At 41.9% G+C, this 19444-nt stretch overlaps 1 protein-coding gene across 9 annotated transcripts in view; it reads right to left on the reverse strand.

Annotated features, from left to right (window-relative positions):
* Nucleotides 1–19444, reverse strand: part of POC1A (POC1 centriolar protein A) — a 44974-nt gene that overhangs the window by 4605 nt on the left and 20925 nt on the right. For 6 of the 9 annotated variants that reach the window (XM_069028056.1, XM_069028053.1, XM_069028061.1 and 3 more), the window contains one exon: nucleotides 7578–7718. The exons of 1 other annotated variant lie outside the window; for it this stretch is intronic. In XM_069028056.1, the coding sequence (XP_068884157.1) occupies nucleotides 7578–7718 (141 nt within the window). The remainder of the gene's footprint in view (nucleotides 1–7577; nucleotides 7719–19444) is intronic. 2 more of the 9 variants (XM_069028057.1, XM_069028055.1) reach the window with 1 other exon arrangement.

The raw sequence follows: 19444 nt of genomic DNA on the forward strand, positions 1-19444 counted from the left end.
CCCAGGTAAATTAAGCTTGGGAGCCCTTTCTCTAAACTAATGCAATGAGTGAAACCAACTACCACAGGAAGGGTTTGCACGGGGGTAGCCCTAGCTACACCTTTTACAGGAGAAAAAAAGCCTTAACTCCTGCCACTAACCACAGTTTACAACTCCAAACTGCAGCTGCACGATTGAAAGGCTCACGGGAGAACTTATGCAGGGAGAGTTGAAGCATGAACCTGTCTGGCAAGAACAGCTTCTCCTCCTCCCATATGGGTTTTGCCCCAACACACTCCACCTCAGCAGCTGCACTCGGGACCCCCAGAGTGGATCCCTGCTCCTACCAAGCACACGTAAAGGGAGCTGGGCTGCCCTCTTTGCAAATTGTAACTTAACAGCTTTGAGATGGCACCCAAGCCAGCTACCAAAGTTCTGCATGCTCTGAAAGCATTCTCAGCAAGAGCTGGCAGTTTAGACTAAGTGAGGAGGTAAGTCTCATCTCACAGCAGAACAAGGCATGAAGCTTTCACAGCAATTAACATTTTATGTAGCAAACGAATGCCTGCAAGCACCAGCCTTACTCCAGTGGTCAAAGCCTTAACCTCAGAGATCAAATATAATTAAGGTAGGTTTTGGTTTAAAATAAAATGTGGGGTGATTTCTAACAGAAATGATAGCTCCTCATGTCATCAGACCAAAACAAGATGACATTTTAAATCAGGTCTGTAGCTCCTCACCATCTCAATGGCTTTGAAGGCAAACTCTAAGGTGAATTCTCACAAAGCCTATTTGCACAGAATATTTCACACCAGCTGAGTTAGTGAGCGAAGACTCAGCACTATCCCTTTCTCTAACTCAACGCCATGAATTTTCCTGGGTTTACTTTGTAACATGCTTCAAATTCCACAAACTTTTATTATTGTTCCTACAACACACTTAGCTTCCATGTGGCTGGACAGGAACATCTTGGTCAGTGCTGCTGTACAGCTCTGAGTCAGAAAGTCCCACAAATACCACAATGCAGGTGTTGCCCATTCATCCAAGGTCACTGTGGGGTCACACGGATCACAAATCCATGACAATGCCTGCAGAAGGACAAATGCCAGCACTAGCCTGGCCTCATCAGGATCCCCACACAGAGACCTGCTCAAGAAGTTGTGTGGCTAAACAACCTCTTTGTCTCTCCTCCAGTGCAGGGCATGAGAGCTCATAGTCCCACCGGCTCTCCTCAGCCACCATTCAGACATCTGCTACTGAGGATACTTGAAAAGTAAAGATTTTTTTCTATTTAGCAGCCCAAAGCACTACAAGAAGGAAGTGGTTAGTTAGAAAATTCAAAACCAGTATTGCTCAGCTACCCTCCCCAAATTATTAAAATGAGGCTGGTGAGACCCTGGCCCAGGCTGTCCAGAGAAGCTGTGGCTGCCCCATCCCTGGCAGTGTTCAAGGCCAGGCTGGATGGGGCTGTGAACAACCTGACCTGGCAAGAGGGTTGGAACTAGATGAACTTTAAGGTCCCTTCCAACCAAACCATTCTATCATTCTCAGCTGCCACCTCTCCTTCCACCTCACTTTCTGCACATACCTGAATTACAGTTTACCAACCCTTTCACTAAATTATAGGAACAACTTTGGTGTAATGCACAAATCTCCTCCTGTGGTACTCAGCACAGCAACAAGTGATCCCTTGCAGTGCTCACTGTGCTTTTCACAGTAGGAAAATCACACAAGCATACCCGAAAATTCCAGTACCATCCAGTATTTGCCACAGCAAGCAGCATGGTCAGTACCAGTACCACAGTGACCAAAGGGATCCTGGGGCACAGAAAAGGTTGTCCTTTGTATTAAATCAATCCCAGCTACAAAGATGTGCCACAGGCTCTGCCAATTTCATCCACGCAGGGTGGAGATGCAAGGCACATTAAGCCCCTTGCAACTGAGTCTTTCCATTTAAAGCCCTCTGACTAAAAATGTTTCATCACACCTTGCTGTTGCTTTAGTCTTGACAGCTGATCAGCCAAAGCTAAACTGATGGCACTTACATCAGATCCTGCATGTTTCTAGAAGGGAATGGCTGATGGCTTCTGTGCAGTTTCCTTGGTGCAGAGCTCCCAGACCTCTGGGGCTGGGCCCGCACAGCAAAAGGAGTCAGGAGACTTCCAGTTTCACCACAGAATAAAACATAGCCAGTCAGGATGAGCTACAACAAAATGTCCAAGCACACACCATGACAGCAACTGCACAATACAGAGGTTAGAACCCCAAATGATGGGAGGCTTCCCCAAAACCACAAAGACTTCAAAGCCTTCCCATATCCGTCCCTTGCCTCTGAGAGGATGCAAATCACTCACCTAAATGAACTCAGCTGCTGGTATCCAATAGCTGAATAACAATATATATTAATCTTCAAAGTCTGCTTGTGAAAACAAATTGTGGGAGGTGTTTAGTATTCCTTCCCATTGAAGGAAAATGGAAGGTGAAGGTCCTGTGAACATCCAAGGAGAGGATCAGCACTTCTGGAGGGCCAGCCTTCAGAGAGTGTCCTGCTAACACAGCAATATCCCTCAGAGTGCATTTAATTTAAGCAATCTTAGAAAGAATAAAAATGTATTTGCATCAAGATTTTATAACAAGCATATTTTGGAAGTAAATTTCAGGAAAAAAAAAGTAGCTCTGCTCAATGACACAGAGGACTGGCAATAAGCAGGGTACTTAATTTAAGTGAGAGATCAAAGCTACTGAATCTCTAAGAGATGGGTCTGACTCATAAGAAATAGCCTCTATGTCCTTTAAATTCAGATTTAAAAACCAAGCTCATCTGACACTCCAAAGATTTTTCAGATGAGAACTTTCTTTATTAGTGTTTAAGATTTCAAACCATTTCTCTTGGAATAAAAATTACTTGCAGGTTTTCTCTTGTATATTGGGCCCATCGGTAGTCTGTGGGTGTTCAGGTCTTGAGAGCAACACAGAAACCACGGTATTTGTGCACAGCAAAGGTAGAAGCACTTGGGACATGATTCCCCCCCCCCCCCCCGCCAAATATTTCTTTTTGACTTGTAACTACTTGAAGTCATAAAAGCATATATTGTATTAAACCAGTTGCTTAATTTACATTCAGTCCCTCTCAAAAGAGAGGACACATTAATATCTCACCAACACAGGCTTGAGACCACATCTCAAAAAAGGAATAAAAATTTGATTTTACTCGCTTTCATTATTAAGTACTGGACACATTAACATTTTCAGCTTTAATTAAAAAGCAGTTCACTTGTGTCCAAGTCTTTTTTTATGCTAAAAAAAAATAATTTAGAAAAATTCTTCTCCCTCCCTCTGCCTGCAGTCTTTTCTGGAGTGAAATAATCCTTTAATCTCACATGAGCTAGATTGTCCTTCAGTTCAGGCTTTGGATTATTTTACAGACTTATCAAGTCTTCTCCATTTCACTGTGTTGTTTTCTCCCAGCTTCAATGCAAGATTAGTTTGGGGAAGCATATAAAGCCATTTCCTGTGGGTGGATTATTGCAGCTATTTATGAATTTTTATGCTAACCTGATTCTGAACTCCTCATTTGGAGAAGACATCTTCCTTCCCACATAAAACCAGCAGCTTTTGCCTCAGTGCCTGCTGCCCACAGATGAACAGAGTGAACACAGCAGCTGGAGGTGTTTGGAGTGAGGACAAGAGTACATTAAACTGTTTGAAATGATCACTGCAAATACAAGTTTTCCACTGCAGCCAAGACAGTTACTCACAGATGATCTTTTCAGAAGGGCAGTTCAACTGTAAATGCAGAAAATTGACCTGAACCAAGCAAATCTTTGATATCTGCTACATTTTTGTTTCAGCTAAAACACACCTTTCTGTGCCAGGTTTATCCGAGAGAGAAAATCACCTTGTTTTCCCCTTAAATTTATTATCCCAACTCTTCATATAGGCACTGAGATACTGAGATCCAGTCTTCAATAAAAAAAAAAAAATTGATAAACAGTTTGCATTTTCCTCCTTTTCACATCTCTAAAATGCCAGTAGAGGATTTTTAAACACTGAGACACTGACAAGATAATAACCTGCAGGAAAGGGAGGAGCAAAGTATCAGTATCACACATTTATTACTCTGATCTTCCTCATTCCTTTGCCAGATGGGAATTGCCTGCTTTCCTACAGAGGGGAACAAGGGTTTCTAAGTAATCCAAAACTACTGGGAACAACTGGCTTATGTCCAGGTCTCAACTTCACTCTTCAAGGCAGCAGAATTATTAAGCATCTGCTACTCTTCTGAAAAAGAGCCATGTAAGGCCAAACACAAACCACTTTTAGGAAAAAATATGAAGACCCTGTCAGGTCACATTAGACCACCTGCTTCCAAGTAAAACAAAAGCTATCCTGACAGAGCTTTGGGGAGGAGGAGGAGAAAAAGGTTTCATTGAATCAAAGACCAGTTGAAAGAAAGTTGCCAAAACCTTAAAGAATTAAATCATATCAACAACATAAGAATGAAGCTTAGCAAAGCTTCTATTCACTCCAGTGGTTACTGCTAGTTGTGATATACAACAGCCACTGGATTCTTCTGATCCATCTCTCTCTGATGAGAACTGAAGTGCCCAGCTTAAGGAGCAAATCTGCTCCAGTGTATCCTCCTGTGTGGGGCACACCACCTCCACGGCCTCAGGGATTGCTGACTGGCTGGAAGAGACCTCTGAAGTGAACAAAAACAATGTCACTGAATCCAAGCACATGACACCTCATTCCATGTGGAAATCTACTGCCAGCAGAGGGAAGGTACTAATAATTGGTGGTGCAGCTTCCAGTGTGGAGCTCAGAACAAAGCTGTGTGCTGGCAAGAGATGACAGCCCACAGCTGATGTCTTACTATCACCTCTTTCAACAGAAATTGGAAGTATTTTCTCTCCTTCCCACTTCTACATGATACCAGGTTTAAACCTTGAAATGACAGCTACAGAAAAAATATTAGGAAAATAAATTAGGCTTATATCAGCATAATTTCCCAAAGTAGTTTATCACAACTTTAACCTTCCCCACTGCTACTTTACATGATGGTAACAGTATTGCATCTACAAGAACAATGAACACAGGAACTCAAGATACCACATGAGAAATAAATCCAAGATCCCATGGAGCTAACAGATTAAATTCCTGAAAAGCCCACGGACAGTTACATCAATACACGGTTTCTGGAAATAACACATGTCCTTTCCCTTCAACTGGATGGTCCTGCTTATGCCCTTACAGCTCTCTTTAAACAAGCAACACTCAGGATTTTAACAGAGCACTAAGAGCATCTTCAGCCCTTCTCCAAGAAGCAAAAATAGTGACACCTGTTATGTGATATTTATGAAAGCTTCCTGTTGTTTTGAAGAAGCAGTGCTGTCCTCCTTTCTCAATGAGAAGTCAACAGGCCCAAAGCTGACACACACACATTGGTTAGAACCTACTGCCTGCAGTGAGCAGCACCCATTTGTGCTTTGGAAGAAATGCCTTGGAAAGACAACCAACCCCACAGCACCAGGCACTGCTCCCATTTCACTTGGATCTGTGCACACCACAGCTCCTACCAGAGCACACCTAATTGCATGAAGGAGGGGTAACAGCTGGAGCTGCATTCCAGAGCTGCACTGCCTTCTCTTACCAGCCATCAGCACTGGAAAAGCCAAAGTTCAGACATGCAAGCTGATGCCTTCCACATCTGCCTTGCTAGCTGCCCACATCCCTCCTCTTTGAGGTGCCTTCTGCCTTAGTCCAGGAATGAGGAATTCTTCCAGGCTCATTTGCTAATGCTTGTTTGGTGTTGGTTTGTGTCACCACTAAATATCAAAACCTTGGCATGAAAACAGCGTGTCAGGAACATCTACCTGTACAAGTGCATTAAAATGGTTTTAATACAAAATACAACACACACAGAGTAGAACCAATGGGAAATTAAGTACTTCAAAGATGGTAAAAATGCTACAAAAAAGGTAAAAGGTTGAAGAATACAGTTACTCAAGGCAGCTTTTTAGTTTTTTACTATTTCAAGACTATTTCCAATTTTATCCTATAACTTACTAATTTATTCCTCCCCCACTGATCTCAATTTCTCTTTCTGTTAGGTTTAAAACAACATTTAGAATTTTCTACAGTTACACAATATCTTCAACAGAGATACTTGCATTGCTTATATTTAGGTTAAATCCCACACATACTGTTTACTGCAATATTTGCCTCCTCTAAACACCTATGAAGTTGAAAAGGAGCCATTACACATCCATCATCAGAAATGTGGATGTGATTTACGTGATGAAAGATAACAATCACATTCCAAGCTTACTAGGGAGACGTAAAAACAATATTAAAATATTTTGTGTATACACTGGGTTGCTTTTTACTCACAAGTATGAGGGCCCAGTGTCACACAAGATTTCCCTCCCCTCCTCCAGTGTTCAGTGTTTTAAAGATCACAGCAAAAGTGCTTTTTTGCATTTCTGCCAAGTGAACTTAAATACCTTTTGGGTTTCATCCTACACTATTTTAGACTGCCTGTAGTTGTGGCATGTTTTTTAATCCCTAAATCAGCCTTCAATCTCCTGATGGGCGCTCCAACCCATCATCTTGCACTCCTTGACAAGTACTTTGACAAGTTAACTCTCTCAAGAGCAGAGAGCTAACTCAGACTACTAATCAGTATGTTCAATACCAAGTGTTTAAGACCTACTTGTTCTTACTCAGAAACAATATTTAAAGCTCACAGAAAAGCCCTCCCAACAGATTTTTTCCATCCTACCACAATGGTCTCAACTGCAGACCTCCAATGTTTACCATCCCATGCTTTCTCCCTGATTCTCACATGCCTCAAAAAAACACAATGAAATTCATGTCCAACAGACCAGAAACAGTATTTCTCCACAATGAGCAAGGAGCAGTTATTTAGTTAATCAAAAAATACTTCTATCCCCAAATTCTTATTAAGTAAACACATTCTGTGATGATCACCATTCATGGCTGGTTCTGTTCAAGCATTGCTTAGTGACTCCAAGAAAGAACTGTTTGTTAATGTTTTAGCAAGGGATTAGTTGTTTGTAGCTGTGGGTGAAAAGCATGTTCCAGCAACGAAGCACAGAAGGGCCCAGACTTGTTGATGGGAGGAGAATTCTGCAGAAATTGGACTGTGTAGGTGAAAGCTGGGTGGGGGAAAGGAGCAGGACCTGAACAGAGTTTACCTATAGGCTGTGGTATAACAGGGAAGAGAAGAGAGACAGATTATTCACCAAAACAGAGTTGTTCTGCCAACCACTCCTTTAGGCATCACCTTAGATAAACCCTGGCTAACAGCACAGTCTATCAGAGCTGGCTCCAGCAGCATCTACTACACTGCAGCATAAAGGAACTGGAGAAGAGCAGGGCCTAAGCTGGAAGTCAGTGTGAAAGAACTGATAGAGGTAAGCTGAGAAGCAGATAATGAAAGATTTATCAAAATACTACTAAAAGCAGAGGTTTTGAACTAGCCACATTATTATTCTATGAAACTATTGCAAAACAGTCCCAATTCTTCCAGTCACAGGTACCTTTGTCATTACCAATTAAAAAGCAAACCATACCTGAGTCAGAACATCCAGCTGTCCCATAATATGCTCCAGGGTATTTGCAAGACTGGTCTCCTCCTCTTGCTGCTCATGGGTCCTACCAGAATCCTGAGTTTTTGTTTTCTTGTGATGAATGCCACAATCCATTTCTGACTGCTAAAAAAATAAACAGACATAATCTGCTGTTGCAATGCAAACAACTGCACAGGGATTTCTGTTCCATGGAGGGTAAAGGACAGTTTATGCTGGGACAGTCTATGCTATTAAAAAACAGGCAAAGGAGAAAAGGAATTGTTCTTGCCACAGCTGGTAAAGGAAAAGCTGCTGACTTGTTTGCCTGAGAGTGGTTTTGCTGTTTTCGGGGGGCGGGGGGGTGCTTTTGTTTGTTTTTAAACTACCACCAGGAAAGGCAAACCTTAGATAAAAGTCTTGAAGCAATCCTGCAAGGCTCAAGTTTTCTATTTGCAAAGAACTTTGGTGTGCTCTTGTGGCACGTAGGCACAAACTACAGGTAAATGAAGACTTACTGGAGCTGCTTAAGGAAGCACTACATCCCAATGACAGGAATTAAGTAAGCTACCCCAGAGGAGTCTGATTATTTCACTCCAACAGTAAAGTTAAAGCCTCTCTCCATGTTTGGTAGTTGAAAGAAGGCAAGGACATTGTACCATAGTTAAGTTCAGCAGAAGCAAGATGTTCCAATATGCACTGGAACTGTTTTGATTTAGTAATTTTAATTTTGTTTATATCTTGAACTGGTTTTCCTCCCCAACGAGATTAAGAACAAGTTTACTTTGAAGTTTCAACTGTTTTAGTTATGCAAGCTTGAATATTTCATTCAGAATAAATTAAGTTTGAAAAACACAAATAGATCTCTACTAAATAACTTATTCTTCTTTCCTTTTCTTTCAAAACGGTATTTTTCTTGTAGAACAAACACTATTTGCATTGTTTATCTGCATTATTGCCAGTAGAAGCAGTTCAGAGAAGTTTAACTAAAGGAGGTAGCCAACTGGTTAAGCAACTGCAGACTTCAGTTTCTCAATTTACACTAATGGACAAGATTTGAATCGCAAGCCAAGATGACAGCTCTCAAAACGTACTTCTCTGTGGCCCAATGCCTGGCGCAGCTCCATCCCATGCACTTATTACTCACACAAAGTTTACAAACCAACAAAGCGGCAAGGAATTCTGACAGATTGAAAAACAGTCTCTAAAAGTTCTTCCACATGTACTTTTTCTAGTAGAAATGAAGATTTGCCTCTGTCTCTTCTCTCCTGTGCAACAGCAGGAACGCATTTCTCACCAGCACAGAAATGATCTACCTGTTCCTCTCTGTATTTGAGGCCAGGTGTGTGCAGATGTGCAACTAAACTGCAACAAGGCCTTAAACCAGCTCACATAACTTTAACCACCAAACTGTTCAGTACATCACGAAGATACATACACGCATACAAAAAATTATATATATATATTAAAAATATACACAAAAACCCTTGTGCTGCGGGGAGCCACTGACTGAGGCCACAGAAAGGCTCCCAAGGCTGAGATCCAGCTCAACACACAGGCAAAATATGCAATAAGTAGTACAAGGAGCAGAAATGTGAGTACCTAGGGAAGGTGGAAACTGGAAGGAGTGAGGAAAAGAAAAGGAACAAAGAGGCTACAGCAGTAGCAGCTTTGACAGGAGAATGCCTTGCTGCTGGCCACTAATTGCTAGTAGGAGCTGACCATTCTTTCAGACCCTGCCAATCAAACCATCCTCCTCCAGCCAAGCTTCACATGGCCAGTTTTGCATAAGGAGCAGGAAAGAAGGGAAAGGTTTAAATGACACATAGAGCCACTGCTCCCCAGGGATCACTGTGCTCCACCACAGGCCCGGGACGCAGCTGGGTATCAGGTGGTACCAGCCACACCAGCCTCTGCTAATTTCCTTCCTCCCACCTGCTTGAATAATTTGGATTATCTACAAGCCCTCAGCCAACACAGCCCACACTTCAGGTCACACAGATCTGCCTCAGCATGGGAGCCATGCTCCAGCTACTCCTGTGCTGCAGGGAGCCCAAGAGCCACACGTTGCTCACCGATGCATTGACTTAATCAACTAAAATATGTTCTTGCAGAGATGAGATCAATCCAGTTTTAAAAACCTGCTATTTGCTGCTTAAATTTAAAAGTGAAAACAAACAAAAACCACAAACCACTGCTTTTCAATGGGTAACTAGCAGGAAAAAACATTTTCTTTCTATTTTAAGGCTGACTAGCTTATGTTGATAATGTAACTTCAGGCCAGTCAATCATGGCACAGCAGAAATTTGAGTGAGCTAACACTGCATACAACCTGCACTTAAAAACCCCAAATGATGATGAGCTATCCTCTTCAAAACCCATTAGAACAAGCTGACTCACAGAGCAGAAAAATGACTGTACCAACAGATTTTCTCCATCTATCTTTACAGCATATGTCAGACAGCTTTTCATAAAAAGCTTCGGGGGTTTGAACTCAGAGTCTATATTCTCTTTGCTACAGTCCACAAAGTTTAGGAGTCTGGCAAGGGCAATACTGCAGAGATGGTCCCACACTGATGCTTTAGGGGTCAGATGGTCCTTCATCATGTCAAGCTGAAGCCAGAGCTGTCAGATGCCACATTCTGCTGCTCACCTCACAGGCTACATACCACCCCCACAAAAAGCCAAGCAAGCCACCTCCAGTAAGGCCATGGGGGCTCCTGAAGGCAACAGCCCCAAGAACAGAAATATATCTACATTTAAAAACAGAAGCATGACAACATGGCATACTGTCCCATTTCAAACACCACAGCTGCTTGAAAGGCTCCTTACTGCTCACCATCATCAAGATAACCCATAGCTACAGCCTCCAGCAATGAGGGTCTGAGTTAGTGCCTCTGTCTAAACCAGGGACACAGCCAGCCAGGAAATAAACACTGTGACAGTGGGTCACAGCAGTGACTTCCAAAAAGTAGGCTTCCAACTGACCAAGGTCTTTGACTATTCGGTTCTAGGAAGTGTGTATCCAGCTGAGGAAGAACCAAATTGCCTCCACACCGAACTATTATCAAAAAAAAGCAGACTAAATCAGCTGCTGTTCCCAAGAATGAACAAGAAAACCCTTAGAGACCAAACTACAGACACCCTTCTGCTATGACAATCTATATCATGTGGTGAGCCAGCCACCAGGGATTTAAATTCTAACAGATTTAGAAAAACATCGCAAAAATACATAATTGTGTCAGTTTCAGTACCAATGACCATCATAATTACAGTCAGAGACACCTGTACTACTCTCATCTGACTCACCTGTGGGTAAAGTGCCAGCTGAATCCTGGGGACAGGCACCAGAAACAATGGCACTGCTGCAGAGGTTTAATTCATTTCAGAGTTCAAGTGCGCAATTTATTTGGCACAACCAAACAAATGTCTTTGCCATTAAATATCTTATTACAACATCTGCGTATTAAGCACTGGGAGTAGAGCAAGGAGCAGCTGAACATTAAAGGAAGAAGAGATGAGCAGTTTCAGAATACAATACAGCTCTCAGTGACAAAAGGAAAACAGAAGTGATTTATTTATAGCAACCACTTAAAGACAGCACAAGGCAACTACTTGGGGGAAGGGGAAAATTAAACAGCCTTCATTCCAGAGGTCTCTTACTGAGCCTCTTATGAAAATTGTTCTGGCTAAACAGCATCCTGGCCATAATTACAGTGCTGATCAGGGGGTGGGGGGCAGGTATGAACTACACAACACATGTGCAGCCATAGCAAACTGCAAGAGACAACTAAAAAATGCCGTTTTACTTCTTAAATGGTGATCCTCAGGAAACATATTGATACAATAACCACCTACCTCAGTTTTACACCTACTAATAAAATGTAGGATTCTTATAATTCAGTCCAAAGGAAATATTTCTTTTCCCTTCCCATCACCTCTCTCTACTGGATGGGAAGAACTGAATGGTGTGAAGGGGGTAGGTTCAGCTCTACCTTTAAGTCCCTTTCAGTTAATTAACAGCATGTATTTACTCTTTTGAGGGTATTGTGTTTTGGTGAGGTTTTTTTAAGACAGTATGATGTTGCCAAGAATTAATTTTCAAGTATCTAGAAAGACAGCACACCCCTTAAGCAACACATATATCCAATGTGTTCAGTTCAACACAGATCTTCAATATATTAAAATTTCCTAGAGCAATCAAATTCATTATCTTAGCTGAAAAATTTCCCCTAAAAACAGAGCAGCAGAAAACCCCCAAAGGTGGCATACACAGTTCATCTGGACCCTAATTCTACTAATCCAAAGAAGAGAGAAATATCTTTAAAAGTCTGTTCTGAGGAGTCATTTTCACCACAGGTGAAGTGATACTTCAAATGTGTTCCGGAAGAGCAACAGTGACATCCAGTGGAAGCATGTCAGCTTCAAGGTAAGCTCCACAGGATGGTCAGACGGAGTACACCATGCTAGATGGGAGGGCTCATGAAAAGCTGAGACGTAACCTCAGTTCTCCCTGCTGCACACAGAATATCATTGAGTGAACACGAGTACATTTCTCTGGTCTGGAAAAGCATCCCCTCTTCAAGGCAGCACTGAAATTTCTGGAGCAATCACATTCTTCAAGACTGGCATTACCCTACATCTACTGTCCAGACCAGCAGAGGGTAACAATTCCATTTAGAATACAAGTTAAATTAGCTTTGTGAAACAATTTATATGACCATTTATCCACGCTCAACTCTTATGTCAGAATTTAAGTTGTAATAATGAAGGGAATTTGGGAGGGAGAGAGAAAAGGGAAGGGAAGTGAAAAGAACATTACTTACCTTTTATTTTTGCTTCAGACAAAAAGTATGTTGGGTTTGATGCAATTATTTACGCAGAATCCTCCTCCCTATTGGTGTTACTAAAAAGCCAGTAAAATTTGGCAGCTCTACTGTAACAGCCATGTTTCACCATAGGCCAATAAATATTAACCTTCTGATAAACTCAGGAAGAAAGGAGAGTTACTAGGGACATCTCAAACCCATTTAAATCCCAAGGCACTCTTGTGCCAAAGCCTAAGTGAAGCACTGGCAGAAGGAGGCAGATGAAGCAGGCTTGTGTATTTTAAGTGAAACAGCATCAGAGCATCCAGCTCTGCTGACCAAAATGCCCGGGAGGACAGGAACAGGGGCCAGCTAAGGTACTCAAAAATGTACAAAACAGCCTGTCCATACAGAGAAGGAAGCACTAGGACTGAAATTTGGATTTGCTTGCAGAAATACCGGCATCCTATCTCTGCAAGTGGACCCTGCCTGGCAGTCTCCAGACAAGAGCAGGCCCTCACCAGAAGGGAAAAGCTGCTCCCCTCCCACGTTTCAGTGACCTTGCTCTGTGGTTCACTGTCTGTTGGTCCAGTCTACTTACCCCTATAGTCTGTAAGTGTCACTTTTAACCAGGACACACAGTAGTACCCTCAGTTTCAAGGTAACATTGAAGACAAATGGGAGTTTGGCACATATTGCATTTCCAAAAGCACAAATGGTATTCATGTGAAGAGTGAAATGAGAAATAGTAATGCCAGACATTGAAAGCCCAGTGACAGAAGAAACTTAATGACTACCAATTCTTAAAAAAAAGCAAGTCTGTATTTCTTGAGAAGGAAAAGCTAAGGGTGGCCTTCAACATTTTAGATTTGTGTTTCCTGCTTTGCTTAGGCCTTTTATCTCCCTTAACCAATTTTCCCCTCCCATCAGCCCTAGAGTTTCCTTAGGAAACAGGAAGAGGTCTTCCAGAATTCAGTATGGAATAATTAAGCTTTGTTGCACAGGTGATGCTCAACTGTCTAACATTGCTCCTGGAGAATAACAACAATAAAAATTTCAAAGCAATGTTTTTAAGTGGAAACAAGCCATGATAGGAACAAAAATGGGGAAGAAATGTCACCAAGAATTGAACTACTTCTTTCTGGTCCTGTTTTTTGCAGAAAAATTCCCAAGAAAAGGCAGCCAAACATCAAAAAAAAGTGTTTATTCTCAGTCTTGGGTTGTCCAGCTACAGGTTCTTTTACACCAAAAGCATCAGCCTCCAGGGCAAGACAAACAGTGATCTCCTGAAGTGGGAACAACAGCTTCCAGCTCATTCCCTTCATCAGAATAAATTGCCTTTTTCCAGTGAATTGAGTAAATACAGCCCGTGTAACATACAAATCTTGTCCATGCCTACTTTGTTACTTATATACATGTATAAAAATGCATGCCATGTATATGCAAATACAGACACAGACATGCACTTGTTATTACTCTTGAAGTTTGAATTTTAGCAGAAAAGTTTGAGATTTTAGAAACTTTTAAAGTTTAAGCTAATTTCATCCATCTTCAAGCTGGCACAGAACTGCAACTTGAAAAAAAAACTTTAAAATCTTGCCTCCATCTCATTTCTTTGAATTATGAGTCAAGCATTAAAACAAGCCACATACAGCAGCAACCTAAGTGGGAGAATTTACATTAATTAGCCTGAGATGCTGAACTTAAAAGGCAATTTTTATTCTGACCAATAATGACTTGTCAGGACTTGCCTTATTGTTCCAGAGTCTAAGAACAAATCTATTCACTGTAAGATGACAGAAATTAAAAGCTGATCCTCTTATTTCTGCAAGAAATCCTGTCAAACCAGAACACAAGGGAAAACAGTTGTAGCAGCACAGCTGCTCCCATCCAGTACCAGGCAAAGCTCTTGCAGGTTGCTGCAGTCATTCAGAGCCCCTTGGAAAGCCAAGCTGAGGGGGCTGCCTCTTCCTCTCTCTCACGTTCTTCGCCAAGACACTTGTCCTGGCTCTCCATGCCCTTGTCCAAATACCCTCTCCAGCTCTTCTTCTAGTAGGTACCAGAAGGGGCTCTAAGGTCTCCCTGAAGTCTTCTCTAGGCTAAACAATCCCAACTCTCTCAGCCTGTCTCCACAGCAGAGGTACTCCAGCCCTCTGATCATCCTCATAGCCTCCTATGGACCCACCCAAACAGGTACACTTTTTTGTCATGCTGGCGCCCCAGAGATGAAGGCAGCACTGCAGGTGGGGTCTCACCTGAGCAGAGCAGAGGGGCAGGATTAACTCCCTCAGCCTGCTGCCCACGGGGCTTTGGATGCAGCCCAAGACACATTTGGCTTTCTGGGCTGCAAGTGACCCACTGCTAGGTCATGTCAAGCTTCTTGTCAACCAGCATCCTCAAGTCTTTCTCTTCAGGGCTGCTCTCAGTCTCTTTTTCTCTGTTCCTGTTGAACATCTGTCCTCTCACAAAACAATCACAAGACCACATCTCAAAACAGGCTTGGGTAAGAGGGCTTCTTTCAATAAAAGGAGAAGCAGCTATGGGTAACCACCTGCAACCACCCTGCTTGGGAAGGATGTACAGAAGAGCTCCCATGATCAATCAAAGCAAGAATCCAGCTCATCCTTACAAAGTTTCTGCTTAGACAGTCAAGTAGGATAGAGAACAGTGGAAACATCTGGAGTACTCATAACACTGTTGTTCTTTTAAGTAAATAATCTACCTACCTATTCCAGGAGGAAGGCAACTGTGCACCAGACTAAAGCTTCCTAGAGTGGGAATCCTCCGAAAAGTAAGGTGACAGTAGATCAGGAAAAAGAATCACTTTGCAGACCACATCCTCGCTATAGGCTGAAGGCTGGATCCCTGCTCTTGAATACAGGATCCCTCCCTTACAATGCTTAAAATTAAATAAACAGAAGGGGGTGGAGAAGGTGCAAACAAAAACCCACATTCACATTCCATCGCAAAGAGTTGCAGCTCTATGCAATGAAACTGATTCCCAGGAAGGAATTTCACAGCAAGTAAAAAAAAAAAAGGTATAACAGGATTTGTAAGCATTAACAAGTGCCAAAATTAGATACAGTTACCAATTTGGAAGTCAAAAGGTCAAAAAAAGAGGCACATCTGGCCTATGAGTAATTCAGAAGGAATTTGTTTACACAAGGACAGACTGACAGGATGAACTGCTGCAGTCAGCACGAGACCATGGGCTGAGCACAGGAGGCACCCGAGGTCACCACACAAACCCAACCAGCAAAGGAGAGAGGTGAGTCAGCTCTGGACATTCAGTTATGGGCCTCAGACAACTTTATGGTCAGATCAGGTTTTCTGGAATTCGCCTCCAATCCTATCCCACAGGACTATTTTGGAAAATTTACCATTGAAAAAATAAGCACAGCCCAAGGCCTGGAGAAAGCTCTGAACCCAGCAGTGTCAAAAGAGCCTAAATGTTGTCTTAGCCGAAAGACATATTTGAAGAGTCACAGGCTACTTGATTCAAAGTCCTTTCTGCTGAAGTTCTGCTCTTAGCAAGCCTCTCTTTGTGAAGGTGAGTTATGCCTACAAATCTGGTATCTCCACAAGTGAGTGCCATTTAACTTCATAAGGCTATGTAAGACATTTGTGCTCCTGAATTTCACAAGAGCTGAAAGACTTCTTGGCAAGAGAATGTCAGAGGACAGTTCTCACTTCTGCCCATGTCTCCCAAATTGCCCCACTAAGGGATTACCTCTTTTTGAGTCTGTCTGCACATCCACTTAGGTGAGCAGGTCTCAGAATCCTACCAGGAGCTGAAAATTTAACTTTTCATATATTCAAGTTCTGTGGTTGCAGAATTTACAGCTGCAGTGACACAGAAACATTTCCCCATCACCTGTAAGCTTGTGTTCTGCTGTAGCTCTTACCTCTCACCAGGATACTCCTAGTTTGAGATAAGCAGACCACACACACAGCCTGTGCATTTCACTGCCTTTTGGGCTGAAGCCCTCACACTTCCAGTTGAAGACAGCTTTGCTTCTGAGGTACCTCAGCACAAGCAAGTTTCAAGGTATTTTTCATTAGAAAGTCATGTGCAGAGGCTGAGGCTAAAGTCTCCTCATCAGCCTCCTCCTTTGCAAAGTAATATTTCACACAGAGTTACAACATGCCTGCAGAAGGTTTATGTTTAAACCTGAGCAAAAAATCTCTATATCAATGCATATTTCCTATTTTCCATATTTCACAGAAAAACTGTTTACCCACTTAGCTTATACTACAATGCTTTTATTCACAATTTTCAGTGTTTAGATAAGCACCCAAGCACTTTCTAACCATCCACGTGACATCAACCATTCAGCATTTGCTGTGACATTTGACCATGCACAGCCTTCCCAGAATTAGCCAACAATAGCAGCAAATCTGTCCCATAATAAAACAAGTGTTCATGCACACTCATGTCATCTGTAACCACACATGCAAAGCTTTCCTTGTACTTGTAAAAAAAAATAATCCACCACCAAACCCCCAAAATAAAACACATTATCTGCCCTCTCTGGAAAAAATAGATCATATGAGGAACGTTTTCACAACTTATCAGAACAGTGAACACGTCCTCTGATCTGATCCTGCACAACTCTTCACCCAGACAGACCCGAATGCTTACAGTTACTGACCCCAGACAAGCATAAGAGCCTGTATTTTTGAAATCACATGCAAAATCCATACCTCTCATTCTGATTTTCCTTTAGGTCCTCACCACTTAATACTGCAGCATAGAATATGAATTTACCCTTTAGATTCTAGATCAAAGCAAGCACACTCACAGGATCAAGGCACAGGACTGCAAGACTTCCATTTCTTCTCATCAGCTTCCCACCGCACACACCAGGAGTGCTTGCCCTGAACTTTGGGTTTCAAGGTGATTATGCAACACTTTAAAGTAACAATTGTTAGCCTATAATTTAAGAGCAAGCATTTATTGCAGAGGTGCTACTTCTGATCTAACATTTACAGTCTCACATCTATGCTAACACACTTAGAATTCATTTCTGACAGCTTTAGTGGCTTATCACGCTTTCACATCTATGCTTTTACACCATAGTCATGACTGCAATTCCTGCCCATGGTGTCCTTCTCTTTCATTTGCATTAGTCCTTGCACAGATCAGTTCTACTTTCAAAGCAAGCTGCATCTCCCAAGACTCCTATATTTACAGAAAACACAAGCAGGTGGGCAGAGCAACTTTGAAGTTTATGCCTATTGTTACAAACACGTCCAATACCCTGATTCATACCGAACTTGACCCAACTGCCTGAGAAACCAGCATCTTCTGAAGCCTCCAGTCTCCCTCTGCCTATGGAAGTGAAAATTGGTTTGGAGCGAGTTTGTTTTCAAGCTCACCAACCTTGACAATTTTTCATGACTCTTATGCCACAGCTTATTTAGGATTGTTTTTTCTTCCTGTTCAACTTGATGACAAACTAGTTTTGATGTCTGTATTCAGTTATTCTTTCTTGCAGGTTAGTCAGCTTCTCTCCATGAGAAACCAGATACTGCACTGAGTGGTTTTACACAGCCACTGTTTTCATTAATATCTGTGCTTTCACAATGCTCAACAAAAAAATTGTACAGCTACACAGCATTATAAGCTCTCCTTGGAAAAATATTCTCATGGACCTAAGGGTGAAAACAGGTTCAAGATGTGTCAAGAATAGTGTTCATGTATTTTAGGGGTACCAAAACCAAATAATAACCTCTATGTCTATTTTAAATGTAATTAAATCCTGAAATGTCTGCAAAATCTCAGGATTATTCAACAGGCAGAATCCTGGCACATTAACACAGCAGTAGAGAAAGGAGTAGGTTCACTTTTCATTGAAGGAAAAGGTGACCTTGGCATGAAATCAAGATCTGCAGGTGGGAGCTTCAAGTCTGAATTTGACAGGAAAAATAACTATCTCAACTACCCAAAAACCACCAAAATAAGCAATTCACTATTAAAAAAGCAAGCATTTGGCTCTAAAAAAGAAAGAAATTAAAATACAGTGAAATTTAAGTCTTGCAGTGAGTTGTAGGAGCAATGATACTCTTAAAGAGCCCAGTATGATGTATTTCTAAAAGATACAAGACATGACATTCAGTTGAAAGCCAAGAGGAGACTGACATGAGTGTACAAGTTACTATGGAGCCAAGATTTTCATGCTCAGGTTATACTTAAAACAGCAAACAAAGCCATTTTCAGCGATATCAGTTTCTTTTTAACGGCAAAGAACATTTCAGATAAATTCTAAATTTAATCTTAACCTAGGGTATTCAAAACAAGCTCTCAGAAGACATTATTTATTCCTCTCCTCCTAACTTTAGCAATTTTAACTGCCTTAATCCAAGGATATAGTACTAGCTATATTTTGCAGCTCCCATGCTGCATGCCCAAGCCAAAGCTTGCATTTGGGTGGCAGTTCAAAAAAGCTCCTTTGAAGTAATTCAGGACCCCAAACCAAAGTATGTTTCTGCTGCATGACTGAGCATGGATTCACTTCTCCCTCTGCAAATACACAGCACCTGGTCCAAACCAACACATTACACCTCAGAATACAAAGTGCCCTGTTTCCTACAGGCTCAGAGCATCAGTAGAGCAAACCCTTGTCAGCCACCAGCACAAGGCACAGATTTGCCTGTCAGTAGCACACAAACAGCTGGTCCCAGCAGCATCCCTTGGATGTTTGGCCAGGTAAACCCTCTTCCACAGGGGAATAGTTTTTGTTGGAGGGATAGATGTTCAGGGTGGTTAGTCATTGCTCTATGAATTGTTCAGCAGCTCCTTCAATGGACATCTTAAGAGGTTTTATAATGAAGAATTAAGTTTTAGAAGAGCTCAGGCATTTTATTCCTTTCTTTAAATTACTACTGGATAATATGCTCTGGCTATAACAGCAGCACAGGAGAGGGTGAATTTACCATCATCTCCCATTAGCTGACACCTGGTCTACATTATTTATTTAAGCCATTCACTGGCATGTTACAAACCAAAAGAGGTATTTTTCTCCCAGAAAGGATTTGTCTCTGCTGCATTTCAGCCCAGTATTA

This window comes from Aphelocoma coerulescens, chromosome 12, assembly GCF_041296385.1.
Source record: "Aphelocoma coerulescens isolate FSJ_1873_10779 chromosome 12, UR_Acoe_1.0, whole genome shotgun sequence".
In the NCBI taxonomy this organism is placed as follows: Eukaryota; Metazoa; Chordata; class Aves; order Passeriformes; family Corvidae; genus Aphelocoma; species Aphelocoma coerulescens.